Source organism: Megalopta genalis, chromosome 5, assembly GCF_051020955.1.
Source record: "Megalopta genalis isolate 19385.01 chromosome 5, iyMegGena1_principal, whole genome shotgun sequence".
NCBI lineage: Eukaryota > Metazoa > Arthropoda > Insecta > Hymenoptera > Halictidae > Megalopta > Megalopta genalis.
This window is the reverse complement of record NC_135017.1, coordinates 571,140-595,454: the sequence shown is the minus strand read 5'-3', so window position 1 is coordinate 595,454 and position 24,315 is coordinate 571,140. Positions and strand designations below refer to the sequence as shown.

General features: G+C 39.2%; 1 protein-coding gene across 3 annotated transcripts; it reads right to left on the bottom strand.

Moving 5' to 3' along the window:
- Nucleotides 1-13,198: 13,198 nt before the first annotated feature.
- On the bottom strand, nt 13,199-22,744 carry LOC117229504 (uncharacterized). 3 transcript variants are annotated; one of them, XM_076521922.1, is made up of 4 exons: nt 22,594-22,744; nt 20,851-21,008; nt 20,316-20,409; nt 13,199-19,432 (listed from the first exon to the last, which is right to left on the bottom strand). In XM_076521922.1, the coding sequence occupies exon 4, from the start codon at nt 19,225-19,227 to the stop codon at nt 13,669-13,671; it is 5,559 nt and encodes a 1,852-aa protein (XP_076378037.1). In that variant the 5' UTR covers nt 19,228-19,432; nt 20,316-20,409; nt 20,851-21,008; nt 22,594-22,744; the 3' UTR covers nt 13,199-13,668. The 3 variants fall into 3 exon arrangements, with proteins under 3 accessions (XP_076378037.1, XP_076378038.1, XP_076378039.1); XM_076521923.1 differs by lacking the exon at nt 20,851-21,008; XM_076521924.1 differs by lacking the exons at nt 20,851-21,008; nt 22,594-22,744 and adding an exon at nt 21,523-21,626.
- Nucleotides 22,745-24,315: the final 1,571 nt, after the last annotated feature.

The following is a 24,315-nucleotide window of genomic DNA, read 5'->3' as shown; positions in this document are numbered from 1 at the left end:
TGCTGGGCGGTCGCAGAAATATCCTAGTCTCCGAAAACGTGGCTAGGAATATTTAGTATATCCGTTTGCAAATTTTTTATTAATTGTGCACCAGCCACAATTCAACCCGCGCTTGTTAACAGTTTTTATCATTTGTGTTCATTTTATTTACCAATTGCTCCATCGCCATCACTTTTTTCCTGATTTCCTATAATTATTCATCCTTACGTTTTTATTATTCTTACTTTATTATAATACAATGAATCATTCCATAAAAATTATAAGTACATGTCATTAAATTATTATTATTATAAAAAAATCCATTATTATTTTAATATATATTATTATATATATTAAAATTTTTTCCTACTTCACCTACCCGATTACTCGACGAGCGTTCTTGCTGCAACTGCCGCGCCGCTCACGACTGCCCCGCACGCCACCTTCCCCTGGTCGAGTAAAGTAGCGCGCGGCAGAATATCTTCGTGACAACTGTTCGTATCAAGTAAGATGAACGTGCCAATATTCGAGTGAGCAGTTCGGGAGTTGGATATTTCGATTCAGAAAAGTCTAAGCTGGGGGGCTTCGGTTGTAGAAATGTCCATTTCTTTATTATAGTTCAGATATTTACAGTATTCGACGAGCGTTCTTGCTGCAACTGCTACGAGTATGGGGACTGCCCCGCACGCCACCTTCCCCTGGTCGAGTAACCTAGCGCGCGGCAGAACGGGCTCATGAAGCAGGAATCAGTTTCATGAAACTCAGTTTGTGAAACAGTCCTGACGACATGGCAACATTGCGGCGCGGAATGAAATGTGGCAACCATGTTTAGTCGCTATCCTTCTCTTTTAGCTTGCTTTCTCTCTTCCGTTACATTTTTACCGATACCCGTGATCACAGAAACATATGCGTGTGCCACCTGCCGGTCGAAAATATTTCTAATTTGGTTTGTCTAATGTCCGTTCGCACAACTGCAGCGCCACGATCCGTTACGGCCTAGGTGCACACTCCCTTAAGGTCAAGGAGACGTTATGGTGCGGCCGCCTGTGCTCGGGAACGGTCGTAAGGCTGTTTTGAACATGGTGAGTCTGGCTATGACAGACCCGCGCTCACTGACACATAATTTTATCGTTTCCATGATCTGTAAGACTATCACAGGAATGGTTAACAATTCCGATGACAGACCCATACCGTTGGGGGGTACTCAAGCACATGGCCCTTGCCATGAATCCTGGCCACTTGGCCGCATCATTAATATCAGTTTTAAATAATTTTGAGTTAGCTTGACTAGATCCCGGACACTTGGTATTATACCCAATTGATCCGTAATTGAGTATCAAGAATAAGTTTATGGGTTGATGGTGGAACACACACACGTCGCTGAACGCGTATCAAATTCTTTACTACACGAAAGCGTACGATTGGATTTACTCGGTCATGACTTGGAAGACCGACTGAGCAAAGGGGAGGAGATATTTTTCTTCCGTTTCGATTTTTTGAAGCAAATCCACGACGATGAGTTCAGTATTCATGCGCGTCACAATAGGCCCCGGCATACGGTTTTACGTAACGATAGTGACTCCCAGTTAGACAATGTTATGTTCGATAGTGAATCGGTAGTGACGTTGAGTTCGGTCAGTTCCAACTTAAGTTTGGATAGTTGGTGTAGCTCTGTTAGTCAGAACAGCAGGGATAGTCAAGATAATAATCCACCAGCGGTGTTTCATTGTGCTTCCACGGAGAGTCAAGAAGATAGTCATAGTAATGGGAACGTTGTACCAAGGATCTTTTACCCCACCCCGAACAAGGAAGGCATCGCTCATGGATCACGGACCCCTCTTTCGCCGAATAGAATTTCTCCCGTAGCGGTTCCTGTACTCGAACGTCTTCGACAACGAAACGAATCTTCGTCGTCTGGCAGATGATATCTGGGACTGGTAGTTTACGTGGTTCCACGACTGCTAATGCTCCCATCGCAGATGGACTAACGTCTTCTGGTTTAGCTTGCAGATCTCATTGCGAAACATGTACGGGACGCGGGTCTTAGGAATCGAGTACCACGATCATCGAGGACTAAGTGTGCGCGTTATTAGCACAATCTCGCTGAGAAAAGTTACAGTGTTTAAGAAGAATATTTTATAACGCTTACAGTCGTACAATCTAGTGTTAAACCCGGCAATCTAGTGTTAAAGTATCCACAAGTAGAACTGATGTATCTCATTCTTGTTGAAGGTTGTCCCTGCGAGGGACATAATATTTTAAATTTTGTTATTATATTGTTTTATGATGGGCTGCATCACATCTGGCGAGAAAGTGCGACGACTAGCTACCTGGACAAGATACCTTTACGAAAATAATCCTGAAATTTCCTTTCGACCTCATCTGTTCGTCAAACAATGCCAACCACTTACTCCGAACATCCGTCCATACAACCGGGAAAGCATTTGTACGTGACGAAGATCCCCAAAAAAGGAAGGAATGTCTACGCAATTGATCTTTATTTTTTATTAAACACGTTTGTATATTTTGCATTTATAGAAGTGAACAAGCTGCAGCGGCAAGAAAGATGCGCACCGAGAAGATCGAAGCAGCGGAAGTCAGTCAAGAAATGCGCCATTTCATTATTGAGGCAGGAACGCAAGAGCAATCACATGCACAGCCATGCATCGAGGAAGGATTAACCATTACCGACTTCCGGTTCGTGGTAGAGCAGGTACTACTGATAGGGTACCTCTCGGCAACGTTCGAATGCACCACGCAACATTTGCAAGTGATCGGGATGAAGCGCTCGGGATTCATAGCAACGATAACTCTGAAGTGCAAGATGTGCCAATATGAAGCGGAAGTGCACAGTCAAACGGCAGACAACAAAACAATGGACTTGCATTATACTACGACCCTCGCTTCAATCACTTCTGGAGGTGGTTACGCAAAGATGGAAGAAATGTTTGCAACAATGAACATTCCATACATATCAAGGATGGAATATCCAAGACGTCATGACGACATTGTTGAAGATTTGTTAAGTCTTGCTGAAGCAGAGATGCTAGCAGCGGCAGAAGAGGAGAAACAATTAGCCGTCCGAAGAGGCGACGTTTCAGTTTTCGGTATCCCTTTCATCCCCGTCGTGACTGACGGCAGCTGGATGAAGAGATCGTTCCATACTGGAAGGTATGACTCCTTATCCGGTATTGGTGCAATAGTGGGATACCATACAAAGAAAGTGTTATTTGCAGGTGTGAAAAATAAAGTGTGTTTGATTTGCCGCAACGCTTCGAAGAGGAAGGAAAGCCCCAGAGAACATAGGTGCTTCAAGAACTGGGGACGAAATGAGACGTCCACGAGAATGGAGAGTGCTGCAATTGCTGAGGGTTTCCAGACCAGCATACAAAAAAGAGGTCTGATATATAATATCTTGATCGCCGATGGCGACAGCAGCGTGTATAAAAGGATTTTGGATTGTGATCCATACAAGGCAGAGATGGTTCGTGTTAAAAAGATTGAGTGCACGAACCATTTATTGCGCAATTTTCGCAACAAACTGAAAGACGTTGTAAAGAAGACTCCACCTGGCATTTATCGAAAAGCCGTGGAAAATAACATTCGTAGACTGCGCACGGATGTTGTGAAGGCTGCAGTTTACAGATCGAAGGAAAATCTTCCGACCCACCAAAGAATAAAAAATTTGCAAACGGATCTACTAAATATTCCTAGCCACGTTTTCGGAGAGCACAAGGAGTGTCAAAGACTAGGATATTTCTGCGACCGCCCAGCAAACACGGGAGAAGACAACTTGGTACCGCATCTCAAGAAAATCGGCATATATAACCGGATGCATGAGATCTTCCGTCCATTGATGGCTCATGCTGAAAGTTTATTACATAATACTACAAACAATTCAGTTGAGAACCTCAATGCAATCATTGCAAAATATACCGGTGGGAAAAGGATAAATTGGGGCCAGAGAGATGATCTACTAACTCAACGGTGTGGCTCATTTTCATTGGTTTGGCCAGTGGAATCAACCGAATCTTGTAAATCCTTGTAAAATACGCGTTTTCACTGCGTCGGCACAGGCCGATCGGGCAGGGGAGTAGTCAAAGATAAACAAGTTTGAAGCATTTCGTATCTTCTCAGCGTCATTTGAGAAAGGTACAGTTCCACTTGAAAAGCGATATGCTTTTCGACATCCGATGTCGGTAAAAGATCAAAGGAAATCGTGCAAAGCGAGGCCAAGTTATCGGCGCGGGGAACAGTTTCGGTTTAAAAGTAAAATCTGGGATAAAATTAACAAGTCCTGAAATTTCCTCCAAAAGTACTGCCAGCTCATACGACGATGTATCAGTTGATGAAAGGTATACAGTTTCATTGAAATAAAAGTTTAGATCATTGTGTATCTTGATAATAATATTAGTTTATATTTTCATTTTGAACAAATTCGAGCATATAAAGTTACATTTCAAGTATAGGCCCTGCCTTAGACGCGGGGATATCGGAAGCACGATTATCGGAAGGACAGTATCAGGTAGTTGCTATATATCTGCTGGTGAGCGCTAGAGATATATAGCCGACACAAAGAATTGTAAGAGAATTTCTTTTACCAAGAAAGATTCTGAGGTAAGTGTCGAGAAGTCAATCACGGTTCTCCCACCAAAAGGCGACACCTCCACTAGATGGAAAAATCCATCTAGAACAAATTGCCAATCCTTTATCAAGGCGGCATCGTGCCGTTTACCTTCATTAAATATATGTACATTGTCTCAATAGACGACCTCAGATACCCGATAGTCGGAGGAACAAACGAGGTCCCCATTCATCGTCTGTTACCAGGTCTGTTTAGACATACCCAATAAACCATAAGGTCATGTGCACGCCATGCCCTCAACGACCCTAGTTCGGTCATCCTTTCTGAGCTCTCTCTTTCTAAAAACGTGTTGCGTGATAGATCCAAAGATTTTTCTAGCTTCTGTGTATTTTGCACGTTGGTGTGCCGACTAATTTACCTAACACTGATGACGTTGCCGTGAACGTCCGAATAAGTCAATGGACAGCAACAAATAGCTGTCCGGGAGATATGAACCGCACACAGAGTCTCTAGATTGATTCCTGACTTAGTTCTACTGAGGTCCTTGGTTCACTCGATTTCAACTCAACTCAACAGAACTCAACTCAAATCAGATCAGATGTATGGTTCACTTGTTTTCATCTCAGCTCAGAACAGATCAAATCGATGGTTCACTTGTTTTCGTGTCAACTCCGGTCAGGTCAGACCTAACGAGATGACCGAGTGCCATCCACCAGGTCACCTCGGTCCCCTCCCTACTCTTCTTAACTTAGGAGTAGGCGGCGAGGATATCTGCCCAATCACGGCAGGCTCAAAACAGCGCGACGATCGCTCAAAACAATGATTATCGGGACCAAGGAGGAGACACCGCGGACGTCTCCAGAGGGGATCCAACCTTAAGGGAAAGTTTGGAAATCCTCAACCTTTGGAAGTATTTCGCGCTGAGTAACACGAGTCCCAACCGCACATACGACAAGGCCACGAGACAAGGGCCAGGCGTTTATGGCGGAACAATGAAGGCCTAAAATAAATGTAGACTATGTGCCTTGATGCGGCCCAAAAAATGCCGTTTCGAAAGTCATGGCGACAGGCCCACAACCCAGCCATTACGGACACGAGGCATATGGCCCCCGCCATAAACTCCGGCTGAGCAATACAGGTCCATGTCCAATCGCGAATTCGAAGGGGGAGTAACTGGTAACCTCGTGAAGAACAATGTTGTATTTCATACGTATTACATTCGGATTGCTATCCCGTTCTATGTGGTTATCCATTAGCAGGTATTTATTAAATCTTTTACGAGATCATCTGTTCTTTCGCGAGCTCCACTGCTTTCGGGGTGGATACTATCAGTTTCTGTGTTTAATCTTAAATATTTGTCCAAACGTTTTCACGAGGTTACTTACGAAATTACTACCTTGATCAGTTATGTAGGAGCCGAAGGTTAACGATTTCGGAGCGGCTTCCGAAATCACAACAGTCGACCGGAGCTGGCGGACTCCGGCGCGTTGACCGCACGTGACGTATGTGTCCGTGACATCGCATGCTGTTAAAACGATCGGCGGGCGTTAGGCGCTGGTCAAGCGAAACTGCTAAAATTCGAATGAAGTCTTGTAACCAGACCTCCCAGCATCGCGACCGTTCGTAGAATTTCCACTCAAGGCCAGTGTGTCCACTGATGTCTAGCGTGTCCGTTGCTGTCAGTGATTCTGCTTGGAATCTGCTCCAAGTAGCAGAGACGTGACTTCACAAGTTGGATTCGACGATTCCAGTGGATTGCCAATGGGAATCCATTGAAATCGTTCAATCCCATTTGTGATAGGCAATATTTACTTTCCTGGAAGAAAGTCTTAAAGCGGTCAGGATGCTGCAGGTCTGCTCGTAACATTCGGCCGGCGCACCGATAAAGGGACGCGGCAGAACGCGACGAACGTCGTCACGTGATTTACGATCATACTTGCGGATACGATTACGATTTACGAATACGATTACGTTTTACGAATACGATTACGATTTACGAACACGGTTACGAACACGATCACGATTACGAACCCGGCTACGAAACACGATCACGATTACGAACCCGGATTACGACTTTGGCGTGCGATTACGAGAATTATTGTTTACTGCTTTACTGTCTTTTTGCATTGTGTTTTGTGTGCGCCACTGTTTTGTAATAACTAGAATAGTTTCCATTTACTTACTATTCCATAACTGGAATAGTTTCCATTTCCAGAAATGTTCGGAGGTTGGAATTGAAACTGGCAGATCTGAGAATACTAAGACGCGATTCTTCGAGCCTCGCGCCTCGTTTTTATAGGAACACGGGGCAGTCGGCGAGAAAAGGCAACGACCAGCAGTCCGGTGTCTATAGATACCTAGTATCTATCACATATCTCGTAGCTCTGCGATTTTTCTTACCTGACTTGCACCCAACAGACTATTTTGTGTCCTGAAATTCGCGTCGCGTGCAGCACAACACGCTCGACCGACCTCGTCGACCCTTAGCATTGATGTAGCAATAAATTACATAGGCGTAGGACTAGCACAGGGAAATTCTCAGCAATCCGAAATTTGGAATTTCCGGGAGAAGTTACTGTGTTTCTACAATTGGGGGCTCGTCCGGGATTTCCATCGACTAGACAGTGCGGATTGTAATAATAGTGTAAGAGACAGCGACACGACCGTGAAGAGATGGACACACGCAATCTGCAAGATTTAACAGACTACCTGTCTGTGGGAGCTACTACGGGAAATGGCGCATTTTACCAGCGGTACGGAGGACGAGGCTAGTTGAAACCGGCACGGACATGGACGATATCTTCGGCGAGGACGTGCCTAAAGTCGTACCAACGGCACTCGACCCGGCTCCAGTCACCGAACGGGAGGTGCTCAAGCTGCGTCTAGTGCTCCTGGAAAAAGAAAAGGAGTTTGTCGTTACAGAGGCCGACCTGGCGAAGCGGGAAGCGGACCTCGTCCGTCGAGAGCAGGTCGGTACCGAGCAGCAGCCTGCAAGCGACAAGGCGATCAAGACGACCTCGTTGGCGCTCTGTGTGGGCATCATGGCAATCGCGGACATTCTGAATCATTTCGACGACTTCCAGCTACTTCGCGGCACGTTCGGATGCTAGGCGACGCCATTCGCGTCGCTGCTACTAGCGAAGGTCCTGGAGTGGTGTTCCACTCGCGGGCAGAACACATGAAGACGACGGTCGCTATGCTCCTGGGAGAGATGACTTCCACGTTCCACCTACGGACCAACAAGCTGGCGGCGCGAAGGCAGTTCGAGGAAAAAACGTGGCGCTGATAGGAGACGTTCGCGGATCACCTGTATCAGAAGGCAATCCTGGCGAACAGGATAGTTATCCACCAGGAGGAATTCGTCGATTATGTCACCGACGGCATCCCGTCCTACAGGGCCAAGCGCGAATCTAGCGATTTTAAATAAACGCCGTTATGCTGGACGCGTTTGGGAAGATTACACTGTGGACGTGGATGACGTTGCTGAGCCGGCGCCGGGACGGACAAGGGGAAGGTCCAACGAGCGGCCCAGACGAAAGATGTTCCAACCGCGGCGACCATGGACATTCTACGCAGAGATGCCCAGTCCAGGAGAAGGGCCGCAAGTGCTTTCCGTGCAATGAGTACGGGCACATTTCGTGCGACTTTCTCTTACCAAAATCGGCCACGAATGATTCACCGACGGAGGAACGAGAAACGTTCTCGCGATCATGGTAAGGAGAAAGAAGAATCTCCGGAGGGATGTTCTCGTGAATGGATACGGCGCAGTAGCAGTTATGAATACGAGTAGCGAAATTTCCCTGGTCCACTAGGACGCGTACTTCGATATCGGTGCACCTCCGTTAACGAAGGAGAAAGTACATTTCCGCGGAATAATCGACGGTGAGACACACGAGGTCACGTCCCGAGCGGCTGCTCGCTCGGGATATGTAGATTTCATTGAAACCGTAGAATGGACCGTAGACCATAAAGAACGGGGCGATGGCACTCGTAACACCGTTAAATCCATAAATGTTCTACGTACGATACAGCCCACGTAGGTCATGAATACGACCGCTCCCACGTCGAAGACCCGCAGTTGTGACAAGATATCGAGACAAACATCCGTGAATGATCTATTCACGGAGGATAACTCCGTGTGTTACACGGTTGAAATAACGACGGCCGAGAGCAAACACGGTATGCACACAACATGAATTACGAAACCACAGGAGTCAGGAGCGCAGCGAGGATAACGAAGACGATCCACAACGGACAACGAACATCCTCAACGAGCGAGGGTTCCCAGGCTGCGTGGTGCGGCGATGACACCTGATGAGGGAACTGGACAACGACCGACGCATCACGGTCCCGAAGGGATGCAGAAGCAAGGCCACTGGGAAAGCGCACGAACACAAGACGAGCGACGGACCAACACCGATGACGAGAGCGACGACGTCAAGGGCCAAGATGACCAGATAAATGATAAAGACGTCTGGGGTCATATGTCTGGACGGTCGGATGCAGGAGCCGAAGATTAACGATTTTGGGCGCTGCTAGGATAATCGGCGGGTGTTACACACTGGTCGAGCGAAACGGCCGAACTGGAACGAAGACTCGTAATGTTCGGCCGGTGCATCGATAAAAGGGCGCGCTTGCAGAGCACGTGACAGAGCGGGGCGAACGTCGACACGCTATTTACGATCACGCTCGCGAATACGATTACGAACACGGCTACGATCATGATTTCGGAATACGAAATAACGAAAGAGGGTTTACGGACACGATTTACGATTTCGGCGTGCGATTCGAGAATAATTGTATACTACTTTACTGTCTTTTTGTATTGTATTTTGTGTGCATCACTGTTTAGTAATAAATAGGATACAGTAAATTCTCCCTAATTGATGCTTACACTGTTCACAAAAATGGACATTTCGGGAAGAAGAGGTATGATTATTCGTGCCTTGTTTTTATAGTTGACAGTTGCCTATTTTTGTGTATAATTTGAGCGTCAGTTAGGGAGAATTTACTGTAGCTACTATCTCTATACTTAGTATATGCTTTGGCGAAGAAACGTATGTATGTATGTATGTATGTATGTATGTATATATATCCCGGCTATCATCTTCGCGTGAAGGTGTCTTGTAAGGCGTCACTGTTTTGGGTTGCCACTCGAAAAACGACCCAGATACGCCGCGTCTAGGACCGCGTGTTACATCTCCCGATGTATTGCAGTTGTATATTGCACTCGTATATTGCGCTCGTATATTGCACTCATGTTTTGCGTTCGTATATTGCGTTCATGTATTGCGTTCGTGTGTGTTGCGTGCGTGTGTTGCGACTCCCGATGTATTGCGTTCGTGCGTGTATGCATGTATTAATCGATCCATTGTATAATCACATAGGAGTAAGACGCGCCGTCGCTAATAGATTAAGTACATTATATGATCCAATTACCAATTCCCGAATTCTATACATATATGTAATTATAAGACCTCGCGATCCGCGACTTGCTTCCACCGCGACGTCCCCAATCCGACGGACGCACCCCACCAGCGACGCCACCCCATGCGACCTCCCCGCGACAGCGATGCCTCGAAAGAAAGGAGGTCCATGCAGAACAGATCTCGCTCACTTCGCGCTCAGCAGTCAACCAGCACACTTCGTGCTCAGTTCCAGAGGACCGTCGATCTCTGGAGACATATTCCTAAATCTTAAATTAGCTCTTATATGGAAATTGTGTGTAACTCAAGTCTCTTGTAACTTTGATTAAGAATATATATATTTATATTTATATACGTACAACTCTCAATTCAATCAACCCAATTCCAAGTTAGATCCCTGGTATTACAGAACCAGTGCATTAATCTACGATTTGAAACCAATCTCACTGTTTGTTGGAAAGTAAGATACGCCTTAGAGCTCGACCTGAATGCTCGGTATGTGAAATTCAGCCTCCAGTCAGAATAACGCAATTGCATTTTGTCGAACAAGGCGCACTGTTTCTCACATGCCCAAACGCGCCAGTCGCAAGTATCAATTACGAAAACTGCAACGACTGTACCGCGAAATCGCGACCGGGAATCATAAATTCGACAAACGAAAGTCTCGCGCATTTCACAACGCCGCAGGACGAGACCGAGTTTCCGAAAGCCTTCGAAAACTGAACGAGAACCAGCCCGCTGCACGAGCATCGTATCCTGCCGACCGTCGCCCGCAAGCCGAATAGATTGTTCGAGAACGCAACGATTGATCGATATCAATCACCGACAACTGCAGACATCCCACAGGAGGATCCTCGACGAGGCAGATACACGTCTCTCTCTCTCTCTCTCTCTCTCTCTCTCTCTCTCTCCACGTGCAGCTCGTACGCGTTTCAACACAAGGTTAGCGTACTCATTATTTGCAAGCGCGCGTTCAAATCGTGGCCGTTCCCGGTAATACTCGAACGTAACGCGTCGTGTGTACCAAAATTGCGACCAACTACGTCTTATAGCCGCGGATCCGCGAAATTATATATATTTTTCTCGTGAGTCAACTGCGGGACGTAACACGCGATTCGTGTGAAGAGACGAAGAAAGCGCGTAATATAGCGGCGCGACGCACTGAAATTTGTCAGTTGAGTCGGTTAAGACGCATTTAGGAATCGTTAGTCATAAGCATTAGTTGTAGGTATTTTGTACATATTAAGTCGTAATTAAACGCTGTGAACATAATCCCCGTATTTTATACCCACAATTCTTTTTTTATGAAAAACCATATTTTTAAACAAATTTTAAAATCTTCATAAAATTTTAATTTTTCACTTATATGTTACAATGATATGATCCTAATAAAAATCAAATAAATTTTATATAGATCCCAATCTCTGGACATAAGAGTAGGATTTTCTTGTAAGGAATGTCTCATTAAAAAATGTTGAGTAATCGTGTACTTTAAAAAGAAAATGAGTTTGCAGAAGTTCTTTTATGTTCTTTTTCCACTCTTCGAGAATTGTAAAAATAATATTAATAATGTAGTTGACCTGCACACAGTTTGATTTTAATTTTGTTTTTCCTTCAAAAATCTCAGAGTTTTGGTTTGCTATTGCATTCTGTATTTCGAGGGGATCATATTTCCGTCAGCTACGTAAATTCGTTATTAGGTATCGAGATCTTGTTTTTTTAAATCCACTTGTGTTGGGCATTGTTTAAATGTATATAAATTTCGATAACTCCATGTAAAATTATACCATTTTGTACGGAACAGAATCGTTCTAAGACTAGGTTCTATGCAAAGTTACAGCTGAAAAAATATAGGGTGTCCCAAAAATTAATCAAAATCGTGAAATGAGAGGTTCCTTAGGGCATTCGAAGTAACTTTTTCCTTAACGTAAATGCAGTCCGCAGCTTTGGTTACGAGTTATTAATGAAAAACACTGACCAATGAGAGGCAAACTCGGCTGTACTAGCCGATGTTTGCTTATCACCGGGGCGTCACTAAGTAAGTAAGGGTGCCGTGGACTAGCTGGTGCATTTTTCATCGCCGGGACGTCGCTAGGAGTAGAAGAGAAGATCTTGAAGGTTGGTTGCCTCGTAATTTTTTTAAAAGAAGAATGTAGATACACCTCGAGCGGTAAAAATGTATCTCTGTGGATTGTACCAACTACAGCTTCGAATCAGGAAATGGAATAGTCAACTTTGACAACAATATAGACTGGTAAAAAGTAATACATTACAAGTTTTTGGTCTATCACAAATGTTCCCTGGAGAAAAACAATAATGGTGGTTGTGTGCGTACGTGCACCGGTTCCAAAGAATTCGTCGCTGTACTCCTTCGGGGTACTTGTATTATGACGCGCTGCCGTCCAGCGCACAATGGTCTGCAGCGAAGTAATTTTTGGCAAAATAACAATTTCTCAACTTCAATTTATGGAAAACATGTTTCTTCCTATGAACTGGTAACTTATCCGATAACTCTATAAAGATAAAAATATTGAAATTGAAGTTGAAGCATTTGATTTAATTCATGGTTAGGAGCATTAAAATACTCGTTTGTTTTAGTAATACGAAGGTGATTACAATTTAGACTTTAAAACTAGATTTACGGAGCACAAAAAACAGCTCTTTTATATCAGTTTAGAAAAGTAACAATAAGACATTTATTCTGATTTTTAACAAGTTTTATTGTAACATTTGCCGTAAGTAACGTATAAATTGAATAAATAACTCATAAATGTATTTTTACGATATGAATAATCGTAAATATTAAAAAATTAGTGACCCGCCATTTTGATGGGTTCGGTAAATCTAGTGTTAAGAAGCATTTAAAAACAAAACTATAGAATGTGTTAAATATCCGATTTGTTTCATATAAAAACTGACAGTATTACGAAAAAGATCGTACAAATTTTAGCTGCTATTATTTGCGCTTTCTAATTTTCTATGGATTTTAAGAAACCGCGACGCGGTGTTTTCAACGTTGCGATGCGACGCGTCCTGTCAGTTCGGGTCGTAACAGTAGCCACTTGATAGACTCCTTTCAAAGATAACGAGCAAAGGAACATGCCTCTTATCTACTGCTTATAAATTCAATAAACACTAGCTTTTGGATTTGGGTCTTGGAATATCGGCCTTGTTGGTTCGTTGATTCAAAAGACATTTATAATACATTTTGGTATGTTCACATTACTTATTTAATATTATATCATTTAACTACAGATTTTTTACATTTTTTACAACGAAACATTTGTTACAATGGTTTATTTTTAATGTAAAAAAACTACAAATTACCTAAATGATCCATAGAAAGATTAATATATTCCGATCATAGAAACTATGTAATCTTGGCGTTTTATATAACTGCGCGCTCGCATCCAATTTCAAAATAAACCACAATATTTCAGACATTTTCAATGATCTGGCAAGAACATATTTCCAACAAAAGTTGGTCGGTACTCACTTTTCTACCTATTAGAATGTAATAGCTTCCAAAAAAATTTCTTTTTATAAAAAGTACTGGACACCTCAATTTTTTAAATGTCAACATATATTTTTTACCTGATAATATTGTAGCTGGTGTCGAGACGAATTCAACGACCTACTGCTCTCTCTCGCTCTCTCTCCCCTCTCTCTCTCTCTCTCTCACACACACACACACAGCTCTGCTACTCGATTAGCATTGAAATCGGCCTTTTCCAAATCCACCAGGAATTTAATCATATTCAAATTACCACTTTCAGCTGCCATATGCAAAATTGTCATGCCAGACTTAGTTTCAGCAACAATATTGGCGCCTTTAATTACCAGAAACTTAACTATCTTTAAATTACCACGTTTAGCAGCCATATGCAAAACTGTTCTGTCATCACTGTCTTTAGCATTGAAATCGGCCTTTTTCTCATCCACCAGGAATTTAATCATATTCAAATTACCACTTTTAGCAGCCATGTGCAAAACTGTCATGCCAGACTTGGTTTTAGCATCAACATTGGCACCTTTCAATACCAGAAACTTAACCATCTTTAAATTACCACGTTTAGCAGCCATATGCAAAACTGTTCTGTCACCACTGTCTTTAGCATTGAAATCGGCCTTTTTCTCATTCACCAGGAATTTAATCATTTTCAAATTACCACTTTCAGCTGCCATATGCAAAATTGTCATGCCAGTCTTAGTTTCAGCAACAATATTGGCGCCTTTAATTACCAGAAACTTAACTATCTTTAAATTACCACGTTTAGCAGCCATATGCAAAACTGTTCTGTCACCACTGTCTTTAGCATTGAAATCGGCCTTTTTCTCATTCACCAGGAATTTAATCATTTTCAAATTACCACTTTCAGCTGCCATATGCAAAACTGTCATTCCAGACTTGGTTTTAGCATCAACATTGGCACCTTTCAATACCAGAAACTTAACCATATTTAAGTTACCACGTTTAGTAGCCGTGTGTAAAATTGTTATTCCTCTCCAATCTTTAGCACGAAAATTTACCTTTTTCTCATCCACCAGAAATTTAACTATCTCCAATTTACCAGAGCCAGCAGCCATGTGCAAAACCGTGCTGCCGTTATTGTCTTTAGCATTAAAATCGGCCTTTTTCTCATTAATCAGAAATTTAACCATGTCCAAGTTGCCAGACACAGCTGCCACGTGCAAGACTTTAGGATCAACGATGCTACTTGAATTATCTAACACAAAACCGGCGATTCCTATATTACTTTCCTTGGCTGCTACAATTAAAACTTCTATAACATTATATTCTACTTTTAGTCGTATATTCGTTGTTTTCTGTTTTAAAAGCTTACTATTTAAGAATGTTCGAATAACTTGATAATCCGGTTGCAGTAAAACCACCGATAAGTCTATTCGTTGACACTCATTTCCTTTTTTCCATTCGTCTATCCAATTTAAGAATGCTTTAGCAGCAAAGTATTCTGTAAAAGTTGGATGCGTAAACTCAACATTGTTACCATCGGATCTAACAATCCCAGCTGATAGCACTATGTCTCTAAATTTTTCAAATTTTTCTAAGGATTGTTTGGACAATGGTTTAAGAATTAAATATTTGGCTAGATCTTTATGAAAATCGTCCAAATTGTCTTTTTCCTGCTCCCGTTTTATTTGTTCCTTAATGTCTGTTTTTTTAAAATAAATACTATACTTTCTGTCAACAAAATTATCAAATACATCCCAAATGTCATTACCCAGATAGCTGAAATCTGGGATTTGACCATTATCTCGTACCCATTCTTTAAAATGTTCTGTAGAACCTTCTAACAATAAATTGAGCTGTAATGGTGTTCCAATGAACTTAGATACATCACCTTTGAATACTTCGCGCATTTTACTTAAGAATGCCTTGGCGTATGCCTGCATGCTCGTATTTTCTGTCATTTCATCACTACTGCCAAAGATACTTTGAAACTGCTCACGACTGAAAATTAGACTTAGGCGATTTTTTAAATACTTTTTAATGAATTCGCTTGTTGTTTTATCACAAATTGGGTCAATTTCTATAGCAAATGTTGATGCTACACTCTCTAAAGTCTGCTGATAATGGAGACGAGTAGTAATCCAAAATTTAGCTTTTGTTTCGTTCTTTAAACATTTTAATAATAAGATAATTTTGTCTCTATCCGCTTTATCCAACACTTCATCAAATCCATCGAGTGCTATTAATAAAGGTTTCAGAAAATTCTCCTTTACCAGCGCCATACCTAATAATTTTCTGGCAAAATCATCGCTTATGTTTTTATCAACTTGTGATAAAAATTCTGCAACATTTTTTATTATTTCTGTTGATATATTAAAATCAATATCTCTAATTGCTTGTAAATGATCTTTTAGATTGATCCTAATCAACCAATGCGACTTAATTATCGACCCTACTGTGCCCGATTGTAATGCATACTTAGACTCATATAATTTAACCAAAGTAGTACTTTTGCCTATCCCTGAATCACCAGCGATAATTACCACTTTATCACCTTTAATTTCAGTAATTAAAGCATCCTCTCCTAATAAACGTTTAGTATTCCTATGGTCTTTACATCTATATTTACTCAAATTCATTAACGAACCATGGGTTTTGCACCAAATAAGCTGATCTTGTTCAAACTTATGCAAATGAACCGTTTGTTCGTGATTTTGGTCGACTAGTTCTTGAAAAGTAGCTTCCATATGATCTTGAGAAGTTAGAAACTTAATTCTACATTTCTTGCAATTTTTTTCAAATTCTATTTGTTCTTTATTATCACTAAATTGAAGCCATCTTGTGGCCTCCTCTTTGCTTTTGCCACCGATGATAAATATTTCAGAAAGCGTAGGACTTGCTAACTGTTCTTTTACATTTTTCACAATAATTACTTCATTATTAAATCTGTTACCTTTTAAGTAAAAATCAGGATTATAAATTTGTTCTAGCATGAATTTAGATGCACTACCTTCATGTTTTACATTAATCCAATAAATCTTTCTTTCCCGATTTTTCTGACATATTTGTTTAAAATCTTCTTTTTTAAATTGATCATCAGCTATTTGTATTCTATTGTCAATAGCTCTGTCAATATATCGATTCAATATTGCTATTCGACTTTTGAGATCATTCACTTTTGGTATTTTGCTATTATCTATATCTGCTTTTACTAGGTATTCAATTAACTTGTTCTCTTTGACTGTGCTAGGTATCCCACTAATAATGTAAATATCATTTGATTCTTCTGATAATAATTTATCAACCAAAGTTTTCATATTGACTTCGTCAACTAAGTCAGAATATGCTCCTTCTAAGTCAATTGTGCCTAATGGGCTACTACCTATCTTGATTACTTTATTGAGAATAAGTCTCTCTACCGTTTCTGCATCAATTATTTGTTTTGCATCTTTATCCGACTTATCTATTAATTTGTTTAAACTAATTTTTTCTCCTTGCAAAGTTACTTCTCGTTCCAAAAGCTTCCGCTGTGATTCTTTAGTTAGGTCATTCAATGTGAACTTGCGGTCTGTTGTTTCTTTATAACATTTGTTGGTGAACACCCTTTTCATTTCATGAAATTCCTCTATTTTACTTTCTGGTATTATGAATACGACTTTTCTATCTGATTTTTCTTCTAAAAGTGTATTTAAAATTTTTAAAACATCTGATAATCTTTCCTTATCTGAATCGTAGGGATATCTTATGCATAGCATTTTTCCTGCTGCAGAATAGTATCGGTGGTTGATTTTGTCTCCCTTCTCCATATAAGAATTAAATTTTAAAAAAAGACAATCTCGTATAGGATAATTTCTATTCTCAATTGTTAAGCTTTCATAAATACTTAAAATGCTTAACAACGTGTTCTCTGTTTTTAGAAGAAAAACTTGTTCGTTTGACCTTAGAAAGTTATCAAGATCAATAGGATTTTCAAAATGTATCTCATATTTTATTATATTGTTCATTTCTCCTAAATATTCATTAAGAACTTGTACACTATTCCTTGGCTTAATTAAAAAACTGTTTTCAATGAATTCCTTACATCGATATGCTATTCCTCCTTTTGCTTGATCGGTGTAGTACTCAAAAAGCGACTTGATTTCTTTATTTGTATTAAGCAACCATCTTCTTCCTTCATCATGATATCGTGCAAGTATATGTGGAATCCTTACAATTAGTTCAGAATGCTGCTCATCCTCTGGATATGTAAATGCTCTTGCTAGAGTTATGAACGGACTATCATCAGTGTTACTGTGTATTTCTTTAATTATGTCTTTTGTATAATCTTTAATATTCGCCGTTGTTGTTTCAAAAGCTTGCTTTTCATTATTTTGTAAATTATATGGATTACAATCATTTTTATATAGAATATACATTGCAAGGTGCGTTAACTCATGAGCCAAAGTACCTAATAGTTTATTTTCTTCTATCTTAGCTGCTAAGTAAATTCTACCGTCTTTATAATCAGTAGTTCCTTTTGTACCTTCTGAAGCAGTGGGATTAATATCCTTAATGTTTTCATTATCAAAATCAAAAACTATGTCAAGATAATCTATATATTGTATCACTTTGAGAATTATTGAAATTTCGGGAATAGCATCCAAAGACCTATAAAGTTTTTCGATTCGCTCTCTGTCGACAGGTTTCTCTGCTCTTGATTTTGATGTTAGGTAAAGAATATGTGCTTGATCAATTTGAGGAAATTTAGAAATCATTTCTGTTTTTAGAGTATCTTTTTCTCCTTGAGAGAGTTTATTTATGCATTCTTTTTCATCTTCATTTTTAAACATGAATCCAGCGGACTTAAGAAACGCAAAAATTTCGAATCTTTTTTTTTCAATAGCTGTAAACATTGCCGATTGACTTTCACTATTTAAGCAAAGCTTCGATTCGCTAATAGTATCCGTATAAACTTTAATATCCTCTAAATGATTTTCTTTAATTTGTTCATGTAAAGAATTTCTCTTTCCAACAAATTCTTTAAATTCCTTCTGAACATTTCCTTCATTTAACACAGTTAGATCAAAGTGATTAGGAAAATCTGAATCAGCTTTTAATAATGCAAGTACAATATCATAATGGTGATTTTCCCAAGCTAAATCTACAGCACTCTTTTTTAATTTATTATGACAATTGATATCAATTCCACATCGAATAAAAAAATCTACGTTGTCTTTTTTTCCACTTTTAGCAGCTATTGATAGTAGTGTATTACCTTCTTCGTTAATTTGTTTTAACAATTTGAGTTGTTCTTCTGTAAGAGTAGTTTCTCTTAAAGGTAATTGGAGATTAATTACAGATGCTATATCTTTTACATTTCCATGTGCCGCGGCAACCGGTAATGGTAAATTTACTTTCTGATTGTCAGCAGCATCCATATTTATTGGTTGCCAAATTTGCTGCTGTGACTTAGTTCTATTTATATCACTATGCTGTTGAGTTTTATATGAATCAGTATCGCTACCATCTGCTAAATCCAATGCTGTTTTACCACCTAGTGCAGAAAGAAATTCAACTAAATTCTCATAATTTTTATCACGTGCAACATCTAAAACTGTTTTTCCTCGTGCATTTAGAGCATTTATTTCTGCACCATTCTTTAGACAGTTTCCAATGTCTTCCATAATTCGTTCTTGTGGCAGTTTTTTGCGTATAATAGAAAATAACTCATAATTCCTCAACCTCTGTTCATCTTCATCGCCACTACTTATATTATCGAAGAACATCTTGAAAATCTTGAGATTTTGATATGTATATGTTGCGCGAAATCTTCCTGCTGCTGTTGTTGATTTTCTAACTAAGAATTTACTGGATTTATTCCAAAAGGAATGTGTATTTCCGAGCTTTCAGTTATCACTATTGCAACTTTATCGGCATCCTCTATCCGATATTATTATCTTCATATATGTAGTATCTCTTGCTTGTCGCCACCTACGGTCATCAATAAATATTATCATCGTACTTGATCTACGCGATATTTTTTCACAAACAAAGAAATGTAGGAATAAGCATGAAAGGAATGTGGTATCGGAATTGATATTTCGTAGAGCAAACTGGACGCAGTGATGAGTGAATAAATAATTAATTTATAACCGAAATCACAAGTGAGATTCGAATCATCGTAAAAAAGTGCACCTTAAAAAGAGAGCAATCCATAGTGTACTTTTTGACGTTGAAAAATCATTGGATCCAATTGTTTCATTTTCGAAACCGCTTGGTTTTGTTGAAGCAAAATAAGGAATCTTCTACTTCTAATTTCACATCAACACCGTCGCGAAAAATTATTTTGAAAATCTTCTGAAGACGTTGCCGAAATCATACGACCAAAGAGACACAGAAAATATCTCTTCAAATATTTGATGCAAACATGTAGACCAGTGGATACAAAATTAATTCTGTTGCGAACGAAAAGTTTCTTTATATCTATGATCACTAGACTGTGGAACTTTACGCAGATTTACATTTTCATACTTAATTTTGCAGAAACTAAAATAACAGAAAAATTTCTTTCATTTGATAAAAGATTTCTTATGATGAAAATAAAATTAGTATATTGTTAACGTTCATTTATACACATGATTTCTTCACTTTTGATCATCAGATCATCAGTCTAATGGCCGCTTATTCGCGGGAAAGACTGTTGAGTGGTATGCAAGGCCAACTTTACGGGCTGCTTTGGTAGACAAATTTGACACTGACACTTTCAGCAATAACTCATTTGCATTTCAGTGTCCAAAATTAACAAGATTCACTTCAACCATTCACGCCTACAAAGCACTTGAGCCATTTATGGACAAAACTTTGTAACACTCACTTGAAAATATTAGCCAGATAATTAGTATCCTGATATTGCGATTATGGAGGCCATCGTTAGACTCATCTCCATCGAAGGAACCTCGCGAAGAAAGCTGCAAACAAAATATTAGCTAACAAACAGGCTTGCGTTTATGGATTCTCGATATATTGGAATAAAATTCAAAAGCGGAGAGTTGAAAAAGATACAGTAAATTCTCTCCAATTGTCCCTCAGTTTATAAACAGAAATGAACAATTTGGGAAGAGAAGACACGATTATTCGAGTCTCGCGGCTAGTTTTTATAGTTGTTGATAACTTTATAACTGTACTCATGGGACAAAGAGGTGTATGTTACTTTACAATTCTCGATATTGCCGCAAGATTTCACCAGATTCCACTAACACAACAGTCTATAGAAAAAAAGCATCATTCGTTACCCATGACGGGCAATATGAATATTAGATAATATAGTTCGGTTTAAAAAATGTCTCACCTATGTATCAAGGAGCTAAAGAGAAAGCATTAGGAGACTATGCTAATAACATTGTTCTTACCTATGTACATAGACAATTTATAAATTGCCAGAAAGATCGATGAAAATACACAAAATCTTGAAAAAGTTATAATAATTAGGCTGGTAAACGCACGAAAGTTATCTTCCTTGGTTGTGAGTAGAAAATATTTTCGAAGAAAATAGATAGACCAATAGGACCTGGACAGAAATCTACGTCGTAATCGAGTAATTCCAAAAATATATTTTTGACAGACAATAGGAGGCAAAACAAAGGCGATTCTATGATGTATAAATAGACAGAATCACGTCACAGTAGACATCCACAATCCAAGCTAATAATATTATAATTTGGTATGAATCGTTTGATGTTAAACGTGCATAATATTGCTGGGTTCTAGCTGTGAAAGATAATTATATTCTTTACAGAGAAAAAGAAACGATATACAGTAAATTCTCCGTAAATAGTTCCTGTTAATGGTTTGCTTACAGTAAATTGCTACAGTAAATTCTCTCCTGAGCTTGGAAACAGAAATGTGGAGGCTCGAATAATCGTATCTTCTCTTCCCAAATTTCTGTTTACAAGCTGAAGGACGATAGGAGAGAATTTACTGTATTCCTACGCCCAGAGATGTTCTCGCTTCCCCTCCCCCCTCTCACTCACACTCTGTATCTATCTATCTATCTATCTATCTATCTATTTATCTATCTCTACCTGTCTCTCTCAGGAAATGTCGGAACCACGAGGCTCAAAAAATCGTTTCTGCTTTGGCTAAGTTGTCCATTTCCAATTCCAAACTGAGAGACTAGTTGGCAGAATTTACTGTATATGCGACGCAACTACTGGATGAACGTTAGAATTCTGAACTACGATCTCGACGCGGCATAGAGTTTCTATCTGATCGTAGTTCAGAATTATAATGTGTTCACCTAGTAAATGCGTCACATTTATTTCTTCTCGAACATTCATCACTATCACTAACAAAGCACCACTGATAACAAATAAACGTAGGAGTATGTACGGAGGGGATGTGACAACCAGAGTGATTGACAAGAGCGGTTATGAATTAATTTTTCAGGCAGCAAAGCGGGCACATTATAATGTAAAATAAAGTATATTGTGAGCATTGGATAAATAATTAAATTATATACGAAATCTACGACAAATAATAGTTATTGCATTATTTTCATCCTTATAATAGATCTGTTGCTTATACGGCTTACTTAGTACGTACACTAGCCTTCCTTTTATAATTCTGCGAACAGCAAACTTTTTTATCCATGTTATTACCAATAATATTTGCGATAATTCTCGAACTCATGCCTAGTGCTTGTCATATTCTTCGACTAATTTCTCTAGCTGCTTTGGCACGTCTTTTAAATGCAAGCTAATTTAGTAATTTAATAAAGTATTACCACCATTAATCAACTTTGTTGCATAAATGAGCATGTTGAGCATGATCGTCTATTATTCGTCTATTATATTAAATCGTCTATATTTATGCGCCGGCTATGATCATATGCATGCAATTTAAAATTCACAGTGATAAATTATCTTTGTTTTATTGCTTTATAATAAATAGGAGAGATTTGACGATGTGGTTTACAAAAGAAGCTATAGAAGCATGGTTTGAGCAATTACCTATAAATAGAAGCATTGGTAAGCAAAAACAATGAGAAAGAGGTATAAAATTATTAGCAATACTTCTAAAAACATTGTTTAGAAACAAAAATAATGGGTCACGAAAACACGCATGCCATAGATATTATGCTCATTATTGCTTACCTCACGTTATGTACGTTGATTGCTCTGTATAAATCTGTCTATTAAAACATTCGAAAGATCCGTTGGAACAAATAGAATTAACAATTAAGAGGTATCCTCAGGTTTACAGTAAGAAAAACAGTTTCACCAGAAGTATGTTTTACACAGTTGTATGTCGTATACAGGATGCGTACGGACACTGCTTTTTGATAAGTTATCTAGAGATAAGATAAGATACATGGTCAGCAGGTACCCTAAGTTTGTAGTTAGGTCCATTTCTATACCCCCTCTGTGCTATTATATTTTACAGGTGCCGTTTTCATCCTTTGAATATACGCGCTTCCAAATTATACAACGTGCAGTAATGTAAATGACGTCCCAAACTTAGGATCCGCATATGAACCGTATCGCATTGCATCTTTTTCGTTTCAGGTATTTACGGCCACAGTGACATCAATATCACTTCGGTGTCGTGCCGAATATTACCGATAGTTCATGAATTATAGGTGTGTAGCAAACACGGACTTATACACGGACTACATATATGTATATTAATACCCCCTCCCCCAAACAAGCATTAGAACACCTACTGATTTAGAACAGATGTTCCAATTATCGTGCCATTAAGCCAATTTTTGCTTTGCCGAAACTCTCATTAAATAATAGAATTTTCATTTAATGCACTAAAAATATATTTCGATTTGTCAGACGTTTCTGATTTTAAACATATTTTCTTGCATGATAAAATTTATCAATTTAACTCCATTGCCCGTCAAATGATCGGTTTCCTACATTTTATTTCATAATTATTGAAGTCATAAAACTGTTTCTATTAAAAATTGTTAAATATATTTCTTTACTCAGGCACACGCTAACATAAAAATTGTTTAAAAATTTGAATAAATTCTATCTTGTAATTCTTACGAGGCAATTCTTGTTAGTCGCTTTCAAACCTCGGTAGGTTTACTTGTTAATATAATGTTCTTAATTAAACAAAAAAAGTGTTTCTAGCCATAATATCGTACACTTCCAGGAGATCTGCATTTCCGTGTCTTTCCATATTTTCGTGCGTGTATTTTATGCAAGCTTTTTCAATTGTTCTGAATGAAAATGACGTTGGGTTTGATTACGCAGTCTAATAAAAGAGGGCACTGAAATCTGGACAACTATTTCCGAATTTACATTAAAAATATAAAAATATATAAACGTAATATAGTATAATGTAATATAATATAATAAAATATAATATAATATAAATGTAATATAATATCGTATAGTATGGCACAGCATGGCATGGCATTGTATAATACAATATAATAAAATATATATTGTAATAATAATTGTTGGGATTATGAAATGAAAATGAATATGATTCTAATTCTTTTCTTAAAAAGACTTTATTTTATTCCTTTATTGAGAGAAAGTATATGGGCGAAAACGATCGAGCGACCAAACTCTACTGAGAGTCCGGTAAGAAAAAACGCTTCTTTTATACCCTTCTTGGGTTCGTCTTATCCACCAATCAGAGACGTTTATTTGTCGCGTTTCACATTGTATACGTGACGCTGGGATCCCCAAACAGTCAGGGCACGATGTGTATCTAATGGTACCGGTGATGATGTATCGCGGTATCTATTATATACAGTTTACATCACACCGTCGTTGCCCGCTGACGGAACCGACGAAAATGTAAACCGATATCTTAGTATCTTAGTACTAAGTAAACTATAGATTAATTTTTGT